At 48.3% G+C, this 18,197-nt stretch overlaps 1 protein-coding gene across 3 annotated transcripts in view; it reads right to left on the bottom strand.

Annotated features, from left to right (window-relative positions):
* DNAAF9 (dynein axonemal assembly factor 9) overlaps positions 1–18,197 on the bottom strand; it is a 126,406-nt gene that overhangs the window by 23,032 nt on the left and 85,177 nt on the right. For 2 of the 3 annotated variants that reach the window (XM_070052018.2, XM_089308180.1), the window contains exons 26-29: positions 15,810–15,898; positions 14,335–14,493; positions 9,536–9,661; positions 1,954–1,991 (exon numbers count right to left, since the gene is read on the bottom strand). In XM_070052018.2, coding sequence (XP_069908119.2) covers positions 1,954–1,991; positions 9,536–9,661; positions 14,335–14,493; positions 15,810–15,898 — 412 coding nt within the window. Of the gene's footprint in view, positions 1–1,953; positions 1,992–9,535; positions 9,662–14,334; positions 14,494–15,809; positions 15,899–18,197 lie in introns of those variants that run through there. The other variant, XR_016216653.1, reaches the window with a different exon arrangement.

Here is an 18,197-nt window from a genome sequence, read left to right on the forward strand (position 1 = left end):
TTTGAGCTCCAGGCCCTCAGGGGCCACCTCTATCAGGTCCAGTATCTCGCTCTAGTCCCTAGGTTTTCTGTTCAGCAAATAAGGAGAAGCAAATCATTTGGAAATAATCCTTGCAAGAATTCCCCTCCAGCTATCATCCTTTTCCTCACAGCCCCAAACATCCCAAAATACCATTCACACTCGCTGGCTTCCAGGACCTTGCAGGCCACCAGTCCACTTGGACGTGGCTTCAGCCCTCACCTCTCCACTCAGTTCCTGCTGAGGTCACCTGCATCCTTCATACTTGCAAAGCCAATAGTTTTTTTATGTTCTTCCTTTGAGGTCTCAACTTCCAGGGTTACAATAAACATCTCTGACCTCATTCTCCTTCCTTGGTCTCTGAGGTAAAGTGCTTTTCTGTTTCTCCTTTTTCAGTCTCTGGCCCTCTGACCTTTCCAACTCCACACCTGGATAGTGGCTGACTATGCTCCATGCCCTTGGCTCTGACCATGACTTCCAAACACGTATCTTACAATCAGACAGTCCTCTTTTGTTGTTTCTTGGACCTAAGTTTTCTCCTATGCTTTCTATTTCAAGGACAGCTCCTCAACTGGAAACCCAGGAGTCACCCTTTTCAACTCACAGACCCACATCTAACCTGTCACCAAGTCTGATTGCTCCAATCTACAAAATCCCCTTAAATCTACCTGGGATGGACACTGTGGATGGACCCAGTTAGCCTCCATTCCACTTTGCTGCTGGGGCTGCAGTGCCTGGAAAGTAACAGGGTCCTCTAACAGTGAACCAGAGGATTACCTAGTATGGCCATCCAACATACACATTCCTCCCTCCAGGGACTAGCCTCCTGCCCTGGGCAGCACCTAACTCAGCTGTTTCCCAAGACAACAGCTCTGGTACGCTCTGCTGCCTCCGCTCCCTGTGGACTGGCAATGGGACCAGCAGGGCAAAACCGTACTGGGGACATAAGTTGTTTTCTTCTGTCTGATTTCTGCTTGCTGGGCTGGCTCAGGAAACCCAAGCCCCAGGCATTTCTCCTGACAACAATGAGCATTTCATCACCACTGCAGGGAATTTAGAATGTATTCTGGATTTCTGGGACTCGCAGATAATATGACACAAAGTGCTGCTTCCAGGGTTGCCAGGCAGTAGCACAATGTAACCGCCAGGATGAGTGGGTTTTTCCAAATGTTTTCAAGGAGGTATGGAAAATCCCACTGTGCATAAGGGGGTACCGGGGAAGACAGGTCTTGCTGGGCCAGATGCTTGAGCTCTTGAGACAGGAGGAATGCATCAAGATCTTGCTGATCAGAGGCGAGGGATAGCTATTCGGTCCACTGACATTAGCTGCAAGGCCAGAGCATGACTTAAGAGCAAGAGAGGTGTTGCCATGGCAATTACTGCCAGTAAGAGATAAGTTCTTGGAAGAAATCTATCAAACATGATAAAACTAAAGATGTCGAGGTTTCCCCTGGACCAGTTTTGGTGGCTTTAGATTTGAGAATGGCACGCAGGAACATGATGAAGTTTGTTGTACTTAAACAGAGCTTGAAACACATGCAAGCAGGAAGTAAAGCATATTGCTGGCCGGCGCCGCGGCTCAATAGGCTAATCCTCCGCCTAGCGGCGCTGGCACACCGGGTTCTAGTCCCGGTCGGGGCGCCGGATTCTGTCCCGGTTGCCCCTCTTCCAGGCCAGCCCTCTGCTGTGGCCAGGGAGTGCAGTGGAGGATGGCCCAGGTGCTTGGGCCCTGCACCCCATGGGAGACCAGGAAAAGCACCTGGCTCCTGGCTCCTGCCATCGGATCAGCGCACTGCGCCGGCTGCAGCGCGCCGGCCGCGGCGGCCATTGGAGGGTGAACCAACGGCAAAGGAAGACCTTTCTCTCTGTCTCTCTCTCTCACTGTCCACTCTGCCTGTCAAAAAAAAAAAAAAAAAAAAAAAGCATATTGCTTACCTTGTGAACACTGGTCAAGACATTTAGGGAAGAGAAATCTAGGGGGAAAAAAGAGAAATATTTTAAAACCATTCATCTCAGAATTGTCACAAGTTGTTTTCCACAAAAATATAACTATCACCGATATCACAGCAGTAACAGAGTAAGATTCACCAAGTGGACTGCTTGCACAGTGCCTGGCCCGCGATGGGGACTCAGGAAGAGGCAGCTTCCCCATTACTGTCAGGCAGTCTTGGCACTCCAACCACCAAAGCTTCTGCGCCACAGAAGTCCCTACATGCTAACTCTTGGGCACTGGGAGAAGGACAGATCTTTAGACTACAGACAGAGAGACAGGGAGAAAGAGAGCTGGTCTTTTCTGAAAGACACACTGTTTTGAGTAAAGGGGAAATTTCAATGGAAAATAAGGATTGCACTTGCCTAACTCTACAAGGGAACTTCAGGACCAAAATTGCTATGCTTCCCTTGATGTGCACACTAAAATCCCAGACCTCTTTAATCTTATTCTTAACTCCAAATGTGAATGAAAAGCAGAAACTGATGAACTGGATTGCAAGTGAAGCAGGAGGTGGGGATGACACATCCAAAGTGTTGAGTTAGTTCACAACTGGAGTCCTGCAGTTAAGCCCCAGAGGAAAGCTCAGATTCTTACAGGGCTTTAAAACTCCTAAGACATCACAGGGCTCCTTTCAGAGAACAAAGCTAACAGTAATGGGGAAAGCTGCCTCTTACTGAGTTCCCATTATGGGTCAGGCACTGTGCAAGCAGTCCACAATAGCGAATCTTACTTTGTCATCCTGTCCACTCCATGCCTTGGGTATATAACAAATGGAAAGAGCAGGTTTAGAAAGGGAAAGCGGGGTAAGCACGTTGCCCCTGTCTCCCATGCAGCTGGGAAGTGGTGGACCTAAGGCAGGGACCTAGGTCCAGCTCCACAGAGCTCCGTGCCTTCTTCCCCGACATGTGGGATGTTTGCTGATGCCACTCTTCTAAATTGCTGGTGGTCTAGTTAGCAGGTATTAATGCTGTTCAAAACACCAGGGGCGGGGCCGGTGCTGTGTTATAGTGGGTAAAGCTACCACCTGTGGCGCTGGCAACCCTTATGGGAACCAGTTCAAGTCCCGGCTTCGCCACTTCAGATCTGGCTCCCCAATGATGCACTTGGGAAAGCAGTAGAAAACAGCCCACATGCTTGGGCCCTGCACCCATGTGGGAGGCTCAAAGGAAGCTCCTGGCTCCTGGCTTCGGATCTGACCAGCTTCAGCCATTGTGGCCATTTGTTAAAATGCAAAACAAAACAAAACATACCAGGGGAACCTCTCTTGGAATTTACTTGGTGGTGGCAAGTCTTGACTTTTTTTTTTTTTTTAATAAAGATTTATTTATTTGAAAGGCAGAATTAGAGAGAGAGAGAGAGAGAGAGAGAGAGATATCTTTAATCTGCTGGTTCACTCCCTAAATGGCCGTTAATGGCCAGAGCAGGCCAGACTGAAGTCAGGAGCCAGGAGCTTCATCTGTCTCCCATATGGGTACAGGGTTCCAAGCACTTGGGTCATCTTCTGCTGTTTTCCCAGGTGCATTAGTAAGGAGCTGGATCAGAAGTGCAGCAGCTAGGAGTTGAACTGGCACTCACATGGGATGCCAGTACCAAAAGGGGAAGCTTAACCCGCTACACCATAGCACCAGCTCCTCTTTATGATTCTTAAAAATTACAGGGGCTGGCCCTGTGATGTAGTGGGTAAAGCCACCGCCTGCAGTGCTGGCATCCCAAATGGGTGCTGGTTTAAGTCCCGGCTACTCCACTTCTGATCCAACTCTCTGCTTTGGCCTGGGAAAGCAGTAGAAAATGGCCCAAGTCCTTGAGCCCCTGCTCCGATGTGGGAGACCTGGAAGAAGCTCCTGGCTCCTAGCTTCGGATCAGTGCAGCTCCAGCCATTGTGGTCAACTGGGGAGTGAACCAGCGGATGGAAGACCTCTCTCTCTGACTCTCCTCTCTGTGTAACTCAAATAAACAAATAAATATTTTTTAAAAGTTACATTTATACTTTATTATGACACTCTTACATCATGATTAATTGTGTACATGTCATCAGGGTGACACCTGGAAAATTATTTTAACTTTTTGGAGCCTCGGCTCCTTCACGGGAATGTCATGTAATGACACGGTAATATCATAGTAATGATACCTACACCTTATAGGGAATTTTTAAGGATTAGAAGGAGCAAAGCATCAACATGAGATGCTGTTCACTTCTGTCCTTCTTACAAATCATCCTCTCTACTAAACTGTACTGAAGGGTGCCTAGCACATTCAAGGCCAGTTCTACACCAACAAACACTGAAATACGGATACACCAGTTATTGATGAGCTCTTCCTCTGAATAACAAAAGCAGCTGTGCTACCTACAGAAATTTCAGTTACACAGGTAACATGCATTTTGTACTGTACCGAGTATTCAATTTCTATTAAATTCTAGCCAATCATTAAATAACATTAATCTAATCTATCCCAAAATACAGACCCACAATTCCTACCCATATATCCATGAAAGCGCAGATGCCCCAAAAGCTGATACCTGGGCTGACTTGTTCTTTGCTGTGCCCTCAAAGATGATGACAATCCTGACACACAGTAAACACTGTATAGATACTGAACAAAACCCATCAGTATAAAGTTATAAAATCTCAGGTGGACTTATCCTGATCCCAACTTGAACCCACCTTTCTAGATTAGAGAAGCCACACTGATCCCCACCTCACAGAAAGGAAACACAAACCCTACTATGCTCTACTGCCACCTGTTTTACTATTTTGCTTTTATATATTTATTTATTTGAAAGGCAAAGTGACAGAGAGAGAGGAAGAGACAGAGAAGACAGAGATCTATCTGGTTCATTCCACAAATGCCCACAACAGCCAGAGCTGGGTCAGTTTGCAGCCAGGAGCCAGAATTCCATCTGGGTCCCCTATGTGGGTGGCAGGCCCCTAAGCACTTGAGCTGTCATTTTCTGCTGCCCAGGATGCATTAGCTGGAAGCTGGATACAAAGTGGAGTAGCTGGGACTTCAACTGCTCTCTGATATTCCACTTGTTTTTTTTTTTTTTTTGACAGGCAGAGTGGACAGTGAGAGAGAGACAGAGAGAAAGGTCTTCCTTTTGCCATTGGTTCACCCTCCAATGGCTGCCACGGCTGGCGCAGTGCAGCCAGCGCACCGCGCTGATCCTGATGGCAGGAGCCAGGTACTTCTCCTGGTCTCCCATGGGGTGCAGGGCCCAAGGACTTGGGCCATCCTCCACTGCACTCCCGAGCCACAGCAGAGAGCTGGACTGGAAGAGGGGCAACCGGGACAGAATCCGGCTCCCCGACTGGGACTAGAACCCGGTGTGCCAGCGCCGCAAGGCGGAGGACTAGCCTAGTGAGCCGCGGTGCCAGCCCCACTTGTTTTATTACAAAAACATTATCTAGAAGAAATGATCCATTAAAAAGATATCAACAACACTGAATTAAGAGTTTGAAAAATGTGATTCTCAAAAAAACTTTTAGGGGCAGGTGTTGTGCTACAGTGGGTTAAGCTACCACTTGGGATACCCACATCCCAAGTGGGAGTGCTGGTTCAAGTCCTGGCTGCTCCTCTTCAAATTCAGCTTCCTATAAATTAATCCTGGGAGGTGCAGATGATGGCTCAAATACTTGAGACCCTGCCATTCTTGTGGGAGACCTGGATGGAGCTACTGGCTTAGGCCAGGTCCAGCCCTGGTTGTTGTAGGCATTTGGGAAGTGAACCAGTGCATGGAAGATCTCTGTCCCTCTCTCTGTGTTTCTCTGCCTTTCAAGTAGTTGAAAATGAAAATAAACATTAAAAAAACTTGTCTTATTATAAAAGTAACACACAACTCAAAGCTAGCAGCATATTTAACAGTGCAAGACTGGATGATTTCCTTTCTGATTAGGAACAAGGATGTCTGCTCTTGCTACTTCTACTTAATGTTATACTGGAGACTCCAGTCAGATATATTAGGCAAGAAAAAGACATAAATGGACATCTAGATTGGAAAGAATCAAGTAAAGAGATTTTGGGGCTGGGGCTCTGGCATAGCGGGTAAAGCCACTGCCTGCATATGAGCGCCGGTTCGAATCCCGCCTGCTCCACTGCAAAGGACTCTCTCTGCCTTTGCCTCTCTGTTACTCTGCCATTCAAACAGATAAATAAATATTTTTTTACAAAGATTTATTAATTTATTTGAAATGCAGAGTTACACTGAGAGAGAAGGAGAGGCAGAGATAGAGAGAGGTCTTCCATCCGCTGGTTCACTCCCCAGTAGGCTGCAAAGGCCGGAGCTGTGCCAATACTAAGCCAGGAGCCAGGAGCTTCTTCCAGGTCTCCCACGCAGGCAGAGGGGCCCAAGGACTTGAACCATCCTCCACTGATTTCCCAGGCCATAGCAGAGAGCTGGATTGGAAGTGGACAGCTGGGACTCGAACCGGTGCTCATATGGGGTGCTGGCACTGTGGATGGTGGCTTTACCCGCTATGCCACAGCACTGGCCCCAATAAATAAATCTTAGAAAAAAAAAAAAGTAAAGAGCTTTCTATTTACAGATAACATGGTCTTATACATAGAAATCTTTTTTTTTTTTTTTTTTTTTTTTTAACAGGCAGAGTGGACAGTGAGAGAGAGAGACAGAGAGAAAGGTCTTCCTTTGCCGTTGGTTCACCCTCCAATGGCCGCCGCGGCCGGCGCGCCGCGCTGATCCGATGGCAGGAGCCAGGATCCAGGTGCTTTTCCTGGTCTCCCATGGGGTGCAGGGCCCAAGCACCTGGGCCATCCTCCACTGCACTCCCTGGCCACAGCAGAGAGCTGGCCTGGAAGAGGGGCAACCGGGACTAGAACCCGGTGTGCCGGCGCCGCTAGGCGGAGGATTAGCCTAGTGAGCCGCAGCGCCGGCCCATACATAGAAATCTTAATCAGAAATCTAGGCCGGCGCTGCGGCTCACTAGGTTAATCCTCCGCCTGTGGCGCTGGCACACTGGGTTCTACTGGTCGGGGCACCGGATTCTGTCCTGGTTGCCCCTCTTCCAGTCCAGCTCTCTGCTGTGGCCCGGGAGTGCAGTGGAGGATGGCCAAGTGCTTGGGCCCTACACCCGCATGTTAGACCAGGAGAAGCACCTGGCTCCTGCCTTCAGATCAGCGTGGTGCACCCACCGCAGCGCGCTGGCTGCAGTGGCCATTGGAGGGTGAACCAACGGTAAAGGAAGACCTTTCTCTCTGTCTCTCTCTCTCACTGTCCACTCTGCCTGTCAAAAAAAAAAAAAAAAAAAAAAAAAAAGAAGAAGAAATCTACACACACAAAAAAAATACCCAACCAGCACTAATAACTGAGTTCAGTAAAGTTGTAAACTATAAGATCAACACAAAAATCTATTATCTGGGGCCAGTGTTGTGGGGCAGCATAGATGGGCCACTGTCTGGAATGCTGGCATCCCATATGGTGGCAGTTTGAGTTCTGGATATCCCATTTCTGATCCAGCACTCTGCTAATGTGCCTGTGAAAGCACCGGAAGATGACTGAAGTACTTGGGCCCCTGATAATCACATGGGAGACCTGGCTCCTGGCTCCGGCCTGGTACTGTACCAGCTGCTGCAGCCATTTGGAGAATAAACCCGCAGATGAAAGATCGCTCCATCTCTCCATCTTTCTGTAGCACTGCCTTTAAACTAAATAAATCTTTAAAAAAAATTACAGGTCCTTAGAGCAACAATGGAAAACCCAAAGATGAAATTAACATAACAATTACATTTATGATAGTATAAAAAAGAATAAAATAGGAATAAATTAAACAAAGGAAGCACAAGATTTATACATTGAAAACTCTAAAACCTTGCTGAAGTACGGGTGTCCTGGCACAGCAGGTTAGGATGCCACTTGGGATGCCGGCATCCCCTGTTGGCAGGTCAGCTGTCCTGAGAAAGAGATATCTGCCATTTTCTGGCACATTCTCCAAATGGCCACAACAGCCAGGTCAGGGTCAGGCTGAAGCCAGAAACCGGGTCTCCATCCTGGTCTCGTACTTGGGTGGCAGGGAACCAAGTACTTGGGCTATCTTCTGATGTCTTACCAGGCACATCAGCGGGAAGCTGGATCAGAAGTTGAGTGCCTGGGACTTGAACTGGATGTGTGATGCCAGCATTGCAAGTAGTGGTTTAATCTACTGTACCTCAATGCTGGCCCCAATAACTCTATCCTTGCTTTTAGTTCTCATAATGTATATATGGGCTAATCATCAGTTTTCCTATAGAGCTTAAGTAAACCACTAGAATAAATTACATTTCAGAAGGGATTTAGAAGTAAATTTGAAAATTTCTCAAAGTCTATTGGGTTAAATATTTTTTGATCACGCTATATGAAACAAATGTGGAAATAAATGTTCTCATAGTTATTACTTATTCCTGAATTTTGTTACTTACATTTTTTTAAAAAAAGTTATTTATTTGAAAGTCAGAATTACAAAGAGGGAGGAGAGGCAGAGAGAGAGAGAGAAAGAGAGAGAAGTCTATCCACTGGTTCACTCCCCAACTGGCCACAACAGCTGGAGCTGCGCTGATCCAAAGCCAGGAGCCAGGAGCTTCTTCTGGATCTCCCATGCAGGTACAAGGTCCTAGGACCTGAGACATCTTCCACTGCTTTCCCAGGCCACAGCAGAGAGTTAGATTGGAAGTGGAGCAGCCGGGACTCGAACCGGCCGGCATTGCAAGTGGTGGCCTTACCTGCTACACCACAGCGCTGGCTGTTACTTACATTTTTATATTCCATAACCACATTCATCCAATTTGTCTTATTTCTATATTTAAGTAGATAATATGCTCATTGTCAATCCTTTTATGTGTTGTTAATTTATTTATCTCTGAACATACTCGGTACACATTTGCTGAAGCATCCATTTATCCAACAGAAATTTATGGAACTCTTTTTTTTTTTTTTTGACAGGCAGAGTAGACAGTGAGAGAGAGAGAGACAGAGAGAAGCGTCTTCCTTTGCCGTTGGTTTACCCTCCAATGGCCACTGCAGCCGGCACACTGCGGCCGGCGCACCACGCTGATCCGATGGCAGGAGCCAGGTGCTTCTGGTCTCCCATGGGGTGCAGGGCCCAAGCACTTGGGCCATCCTCCACTGCACTCCCTGGCTACAGCAGAGAGCTGGCCTGGAAGAGGGGCAACCGGGACAGAATCCGGCGCCCCGACCGGGACTAGAACCCGGTGTGCCGGCTCCGCAAGGTGGAGGATTAGCCTAGTGAGCCGTGGCGCCGGCCTAGAACTCTTACTATCTACTAAGTACTAACAGAAATGGCTCCTGCCCTCACAAAAGCTAAGTCTCTACAATTCCTCTTTCCTCTTTGGCTATCAAACCAAGGAGATATTTTGAAAATCTGACATTAACAAAGAATATCTCAGTGTTTACTGCGTACAGTGTAGGCTGTTGTTCCACAACTCAAGCCCACATGAAGATGTGTCTCCTGGAGGGTGGAAACACATCACTTTCATTACTTAACACATCCTGCAGGCTGGAGGTGTTCTCATATCTACCTGTGCTCCATGTAGCAGCTCAGGGGCTCCACACACACTGTAACTGCACCGATGGTGAAGGAGGCCTTGACATTCGCATCTGGGTGGGTCTGCAGGGCCTGGACAACATCAATAACATCCGTGTAGCTGGGCGTGGGGGAGAAAAGGGACTGATTAGTGTAATGACTGGGGCTGCTGAGTGGGGGAAGCGGGAAGGCTAAATGAGCAAGGGTACAAGAAAAACCAAAGGAAGAGCCTGCAACCAGGTTTCTTGGTGTTATCCACAGCTCCTGGAATCCGAAGTGTTTCTGCATTCCCAGGTTCTCATAGTCCTACAATTATGCAAGAGTGGGTAGATGAGCCACCTCGCTCTGGGGATAAAGGGAAGCCTACAAGCAACCCTGGGGCCTACGGAGGGACTCAGCAGCCTTAGGCCTGTTTTCTAACCATTAAATCAGCAGTACCCCCTCTGGTCTTTCCTCTCCTTCCTACCTCAAAGAACATGCAAGTAAGAGAGAAAGGAGATCTCATCAGACTTGTCCAGTTCAAGCAGACACATGTCAAGAATTGCTTGCAGTTGTTGGAAATGCCTCCAGACTCCAGAGTTAGAGAGCCAATTTGTTATCTTCACTTAGATTTTTATCTGACTTCAGACTTAGCCAGTTTGTTACCTTCACTTAGAATCTTCTCTGATCCCACTCTAACTCCCTCACACCTGCTCCTTTCAAGTCTGTCCATTCTTAGCAGAGGGGACTCCATTCTTTAGATGCTAAAGCAAAACATTTCTTTGGAGTCTTCTTTGACTCCATTTTTTCCTTGGTCTTCAAAATATAAATTGAAGAGGCCAAACTCTCCTTCCCTCCCACCCCCAAGTCTAAACACAACCATCTCTTGCCCAGGCCCCCCAGCAGCCTCCCAGATGGCCCCCTGCTTCTATCCTTGCTTTGCACCATTCTGTTGTCAATACTTGAAGCCAGGGGGATATGCTAAGGCCATGGTCAGATCATGTCACTCCTCTGTTCAAACCCTCTACAGGCTTCCATCTCACTCAGCATGAAAGCCCAAGCATTTACAATGGCCCGGGCAGCCCTGTATGATTTGACCTCCCACAACGCAGGGAAGAATTTCATTTCCTATCATTCCACCACTTGCCCTAATCCAGCCACTCTGGCCCCTGGCTCTTCTCTGAACATGCCAAGCATACTTCTAACTTTGCACTCTCTGTCCCCTCTGCCTGGAATGCTCTTTGCCTCAGATACACCTGCATGGCTTGCTCCCTCTGTCCCTTCAGGTCTCAGCTAAACTGGCATCTCATGAGGGGCATCCTCTGACCACGTATGTCCTATGTGATATGGCAATCCCCCCTCATGACATTCTGGCCCTTCTCCCTATTTTTTGGCAAAGTGCTGAAAAATCAGCTAAATCAAAGGTCCTTTTTCATTTCTCTCTTTATTGTCTGCCTCCACAATAAGAATGTAAAGCAAGGGCTGTAATCTCTGGTGCCTAAAGTAGGGTAAAAGCAGGAACTCAATGTTCAGCCTGACAAGCCCTGGCCACTCCAAGAGTGGACCTGCCCTTTCTACCTTGTAGAGAACACTTTCCCATTTGACCCAGTGTATCACCATAAGGTCTTTTCCTACCTAAGGAAGTCAAACCTGATGGGCAGCCTTGCGGATCACCTGGGCCTGGGTCTGCCTGGGACCTTGGGAGACCAGTGCCAGGGTTGGGGAATAGATACAGCCTGCCTGAGCCATTTCCTGAGTTCCTACAAATAACTCATCTGTAAAAAGACTCTTGGCTGGTTCTCAGACTACAATATCCCCTCCTCCTGCAAGGTTGGCCTCTGTCCTGACCAATTAGCAGAGATTCCGTGGAGAACAGGGTTTTTGCTAGGTTTGAGAGTGCCTTCAGCACAAGCCCTGGGCTCACTGGTGCCCCCTCTCCACGGCTTCTCCCCCTGCCTTGGCATGTGGGTGCATGACTGTGTCAGGTTCTTTGCCACCACCGTGCCTGGGTGGGCCTAGATGCCAGGGGAGTGCTCCACACTGCTGGCATGGGCAGGCCTTCAGAACAGCCCACTAGGTAAGCAAGACTGCCACCTGCACACGCCCCAGAGCTCTTCCTGCCAGCATGTAACAGCCTTAACTCTTCTGGCTAAGTGCCCCAGGCTCACTCTGTAGCATTAGCTTCCCCTCTTCTGAAAATAAGCGTGTGGAAGCCTTTTATTTTCCAAGTTCAGTATAAATCACACAGACTCAACTCTCAGAGCAGGAAAGGAAGACTGAAAGATTTACAGACCAATCTTGACGACCTCAGTCATTGTATTCCAATAGGATTTCCCTCAGAGTGGGTGGCTAGGGAGTTCTGTTTATAGAGCATTCCATTAATCTCTGTTGACCTTAAGGGGAAAAGGTTAGAGTTAAAAAACAGACCCCAGGCTCCTTGGTGAGACCCAAGCATCTGGGCCCTGACCCAACAGAGGAGGCCCTTGGCTATTGCTCTACTCATTTAGGGAACCCCTGCTAGGACCGCCCTTTCCACCTGGCCCCTGCCCTGTAATCATCCTGGGTGTGTCTCCACAGAGGAGGCAGCTCTCCCCACAGAAGCAGAGAAGGAAGCCCCATGCTCAAGCTACCAGCTTGTATCAGACCACTTTGGCTAAACTGACCCTACTGTGTGATGAAGAAAAAACTGGCTCTTCATGTTTGCTTCCTTCTTGCCAGTATTTGCTTTATTAAAAATAAAAACAAACCCAAACCTAGCAGGACCTTAACTTTCTTTCCTCTGAAACAATTAAAACAACAGATATTCAAGTCCTCTCTGGACTATTACATGTTTGCAATCTAAGCCTGGATGCATGTTTTGTATTATTCAATTTATTTTGAGAGAGTCTTTATTTTTAATGTAGATAATTTCAAAGAATGATTTTGTAATATTCCAAAGTAGAAACAAAGCCTCCCAATTCCTTACAACTAACCTTCTCTGCAACTGTATCACCTCTGTAGGTTCCTACATGCACCACCAAAGTCAAGATGCTGACCAGTTCCACCACCACCAAGATTCCTGTGAAGCCTTTATACACATCCATCTCCCTCCTGACCCCCAGCCCCCAAGACTCTAACCCTTCCAACTACCAATCTCCCTCATTTTTAATACCTATTGTTTTAAAATTGTTTAAAAACAAGTAGCTCCAACACTCCCTATCGCTACACTAAGTCAAATGGAAACAGACCACTCCATGGATAAATAAAACTACTTAATGTCACATAAAAGCCATATTTAAAGAACAAAATTCTCAACTTGAGAAGCCTTTGGTATCTCCCTTACCAGCAACCCAGCAGTGGACATGAAGGTCCAGCTCCCAGGAGCTGGCTGTGCTACACAGAAGGCTGCTGTGTGCTCCCTGCGGAACCTCAGGAAAATGGGCCCAACCTGAAAGAACACTGCCCTAGTGAAGAGGCACAGCATCTAGCTGGTACTCTGGGAGGAGACTGGAGTCCTGCGGCTGTGATGGGTGAAGGCTGGGTCTGCAAGACACGAGGGGGCTGTTCAGACACTGTCACTGCAGTCCAGACGCAGCCAGGACAGCTGACACTTCTGCAGACTGAGACATGGATGTGATGCTCTCCAAGGTGACAGAGGGTGGCAATGACCTCAGCTACACACTATTGAGCTGCCAAATTCACTTTCAGTCTGCATCCCCAAGGACTCTTCTGGGGTCAGAGGGTGACGGAGCTGGGCCAGCACATTCCTTTGAGCAGTAGAATCGATGGAAAACCAGATAAAAACAAGTGGCTTCAAGTCATCCTTTTCCTCTGTGTTCCCATGACTGTAACCCACAAGAGGACAAACGGCTGACAGAAGGGAAGCTGGAGGCAGGGTGTGAGACCGCTTAGCTGCTGCATGAAGGCCTGGTGGGGGCGTGGCTCCCCTCACCTCCTTCCTCAGGACCACCGTTCTCAGCTTTCCTGCAGTTCCCAGCGTCACAGCTAGGGGCCTAAATAGGGCTTTGGATCTGGGTCCATCCTTTATTGGAAACAACTAGCCAAGAAACTAAGGAATAAAAATGTTACATGGCACAAAAGCACTTGGTGAGAACCGCCAACCATGGTGACACCGGTGAAAAGCACAGTTCACGTTTTCGGATCCAGCATATTCCCCCTGGACCCAGGTGGTAATGGGCCTGCAAGGGGCTCCTCCCTGGAAGGCTTTAGAACAGGTAAGGGAAACTCCTTTCAGTCAGAACAGCTGCACAAGCTGTCAGTCTTGCCCTCCCACACACACCTCCAAGATAATCCTGCTTAGACAGGGACATCACCAGTTAGCCTACAATCACTATCCTGCACACAGCCATGAAGAGGGTGCTCCTTATCCAACAGACTGTTCACATTCCTCAGGTCCCAGGAAACCCTCCTGGGCCAGTCTAGGAGCATGGTAGGGCTGGAGATCACAGAATTTAGGGGCCACCTCTGCAAATCCACAGGAGACAGGACTGAAACTGATGGAGCTCCATTACCCAGATGGTGAATGAAGAGGCACAGAGTCTACTATTGCTACAAGGATTATCAAAGAACCTGGTCCAAATTCTCTACTTGCCCACCTGTTGGAGACATGAGGATGTTGAAACCAAACTGAAAACTGTGTGCAAGCTACATTTGCCACTTCGGGCCACGCAACAGCAACAGGATCATTGCTAGGGTAAATAGACACTGTTCATGCCACATGGAATGTGTTCTGTGCCACAGGTTTGCTACACTTGAACTAAAGTAGTGGCAAGGTAACCATCCTGACTCGACTACCCCCAGATTTCCAGCGCTCACCCTTGTAATACCACCAGCAGCCTGGTCTTCTTGCGGATGTAAGCCGACTGGCGGGCAGAACGGTTCTGTTGGGCCTCCAGGGCACTGGAAAGGTATCTCTGGAAGTGGGCAGCATGGAAACACTCAGAGCTGTCCATGATCTGGCGGTACACCATCCACCTGGAGAGGGCAAAGGTAGTCTCAGCAAGGGGGCCACCTGAAGGCCTGGCCCCACAGGCTTGGCCCAGGACTCCAGTGTGGCCAGTGTTCCAAAGGTCTTACTGCCCAGTCAGTTTGTACAGGACAAAGTAATCCCGGCACCATAGGAAAAGGCAGAGGGCACTGGCTGAGTGCCCAGGGTCCTGGGAACACCATCATGGGGGCTCTTCTGGCAGGAAATCCCTTGACACGGGGAGAAAGGCCAGGTAAGCACCTGACCAACAACTTCAGAGGTAAGAAAGGCTCCTTCTGTCCCAGCAGCCACTTCCTGTAATAAAATGGCTTCAGTCTGTGGTCAATAAAATTCTTGTAAAGAGTTAAGCAATGGTGAAGAATTCAGAATGTTTATAGAACAAAAAGCACTGGACATGAGGAATTGGTTAGCCATTAAGTACTTACTAAACAAAGCCTAATATTTTCCTAGCATCAACCCACAATTTGCCCCTTACTCCCACAAGCTCCATCCCTACCCTCCCAAGCCTCCCAAGCCTCTAGGCAATTTTTGTCTTCTCAGTTCCTTGGTGGCCTCCTGCAGGATGCCTTCCTCTGTGGTACACTGACTGATTAGATATTAAATGCCTTGTTCCAACAGCAACAGCTGTTTAAAAATCTGCCAGTCAGGTGGAAGTGATGGATGAATGGTTTTCTCAATTTTACCTGAGCCAACACAATACTCTAGCTGTATCTGAATTTGTGCAGTCCCTTTGTGGTCATGGAAGGACCACTGTCTCTTCCACCCGCCAAGTTCTTATAACCACCACGACCCTAACTTTCCCTGCTGACCAGGCATACTGTTGGGCCTTTGTACTTGTTGGTCCTGCTCCTGCTAGAGTGCTCTGCCCCAGATATCCACATGCTTCATTCTCTTATTTCTTCAGGTCTTTGCTCACCTTCTCAGTGAGGTCTTCCCTGAGCATCCAATTCAAAACTAGAATCCCACTCCCTATCCTGCACTTTCTACATCCTTCTCTGCTTTACTCTCTCCACAGCACTTATCACCGGCTAAATCACTATGTTTTTCTTATCTGATGGTTTGTCTTCCTAAATTAGAATGTAAGTTCCATCAGAGATTTCCTTGTCTGTTTTACTTCTCACACTCAGAGCAATGCCCGGCATATAGGAAGCTCAGCACAGCGTGTTGTTAACTGAATGGATGGATGGTTATGGTGCTGGCACCAGGCACGCCAAAGATCAGTCCATGTCTGAGGTTTCCCAGTGCCAAGGCAATGCAGGCACAGAATCCCTTTCCCCAAAGCAAAGCCAGCAGCCATACTAACCTGCCATATTCCTTATGCAGAGTGACCAGAAAAGCACAGAGCTCATTAGCATGACAGCCCGGGAGGCCGGTTACAATGCTGATAATAACCTACATGAAAGAAAAGTCACATGGGTTTGCAATTCAACTGAGAGGCAGCATTGTGTAAGAGGGTGAGAGAACTTATTTCTGAAGCCAGGCTCTGTGGGTTTGAACCACTAGCTGTGACCATGGGTCAGTGACAGAGCCTACTTTATTTATTTATTTAAATTTATTTTATAAAGATTTATTTATTTATTTTAAAGTCAGAGTTACAGACATACAGGGAGATACAGAAAAACAGCGATCTTCCATCCATTGGTTCATTCCCCAGTCTGGGCCAGCGTGAAGCCAGGGAGTTTCTTCCAGGTCTCCCAAGTGGGTGGAGGGGCCCAAGGACTTGGGCCATCTTCTGCTGCTTTCCCAGGTGCATTAGCAAGGAGTGGGATCGTAAGTGGTGCAGCCGGGACATAACCTGGTGCCCGTATAGGATGCTTGCATCGCAGGCAGCAGTTTAACCTGTTACACTACAATGCTGGCTCCCAGAGTGTACTTTATAAGGTGGGTGTGAGGGTTAACAGGGTTAACACAGCTAAGGTGCTTGGAACAGTGCCTGACACTTAGCAAACACTATATAGAACGTGGTGTTACTTCTCTAATTTCCATGTAGGAGGTTGTAAATACATGGTTAAAATACAATGCATTTAATCAGCCTACTTGCTTGACATCACAAATCTCTTTTGTAAAGCAGACATTCAGGGATATTATGACTTATTTCCAACAATAACACTTCTTAGGAAAATACTGAGTAGAAAGGAGGTCTGGGATGAAAATGCCTTGGGCTACCCAGCACTGGGGATGTTTCTGCCTGGCTGCTCATGCCCTCCAAGATACACGGCCTGGGCTCAGTTGAAACTCACTGTGCACTGAAAGCTCTTCTGATTCTCCAGGAGAAGAGGAGCCAGCCGGCCTAGCCTTATTATGCGACCACACGAAACCAGGCTCCTCTTTGGAAGGTATTTCAAAGCAGGGTAAGAAATTCACTGAACAAGAAGGGGTGAAGCAGAGGAGGGCAGGGATCATGCAACCACTGAAGGACACAGCCCAGCAAGAGCCTCTGTGGTTTGCGCAATTCACAGGCACAGTCACAGGCAGCACTGGTCGCCTGAGCTGATCACATCAGCACAGACAGCTGTGGATCCTGCTTCTTCTGCGGGAACCAGCGGCTCTCCCTCCTTCCCTCTGACCTCGGTCTCTGTGCTGCATCCCTCCCTGTGCCCTGGGGCACTACCCACTAACAGACGTTTGTTTCTCCTCCTCACACCTAGCTTTCCCCACCGTGGTTCTTAGTCCTCAGTGTCCTGGTCTCAGCCCCGCAGATCACAGCACGTGCACACAGTCAGGGGCTCTCTTATTCAGGACAGTCCTGTGCCATCTCTTCAGTAACATATAACAAGCAGGTATCTCAGGCTTGTTATACTCTTGCCTAAGGGAACAATGATGTTTCTAATTGCTCAGGGCTTCTTTTCCTCTCTTTTGATATTTTTTTAAGATTTTAAAATTTTATTTGAGGCCGGCGCTGCGGCTCACTTGGCTAATCCTCCGCCTGTGGCACCGGCACCCCGGGTTCTAGTCCCGGTCGGGGTACCGGATTCTGTGCTGGTTGCCCCTCTTCCAGGCCAGCTCTCTGCTGTGGCCCGGGAGTTCAGTGGAGGATGGCCCAAGTGCTTGGGCCCTGCACCCACATGGGAGACCAGGAGGAAGCACCTGGCTCCTGGCTTCGGATCAGCGCAGCGCGCCAGCTGTGGCAGCCATTTGGGGGGTGAACCAACGGAAAAGGAAGATCTTTCTCTCTGTCTCTCTAACTCTGCCTGTCCAAAAAAAAAAAAAAAAATTATTTGAAAAGTCAGAGAGAAAGAGAAGGAGAGACAGAGAGTTAAAGATCATCCACTCACTGGTTCACTCTCCAGATGGCTACAACAGCCAAGGCTAAGCCAGGCCCAAGCCAGGAGTTTTTTTCTTGGTCTCGTACATGGGTGGCAAGGGCCCAAACCCTTGGGCCATCCTCCGCTGCTTTCCCAAGCCATCAGCAGGGAGTTATATTTGCAGTAGAGCAGCTGGGACTACAACCAGGACCCATTCGGGGATGCCGATGTTGCAGGCAGTGCCTTTATCGGCTATACCACAATGCCTAGGCCCTCTTTTCCCTCTCATAACTGAGTGTCACCTAGATTTGCACAGAAATAAATGCCTTCTTTCCGTCTATTATGGCATATGGCTCTGAAGGAATAGTGGGGTGGGGGTCAAGAAGAGGGAAGCATGAAGTGGGAGTGGATTAAAATTCTCTCTGTGGGGGAGGGGGTGGCTGTGT

The sequence above is a fragment of the Oryctolagus cuniculus genome, chromosome 11 (genome assembly GCF_051225735.1).
Source record: "Oryctolagus cuniculus isolate XC-2025 breed Fujian yellow rabbit chromosome 11, ASM5122573v1, whole genome shotgun sequence".
NCBI classification, from domain to species: Eukaryota; Metazoa; Chordata; class Mammalia; order Lagomorpha; family Leporidae; genus Oryctolagus; species Oryctolagus cuniculus.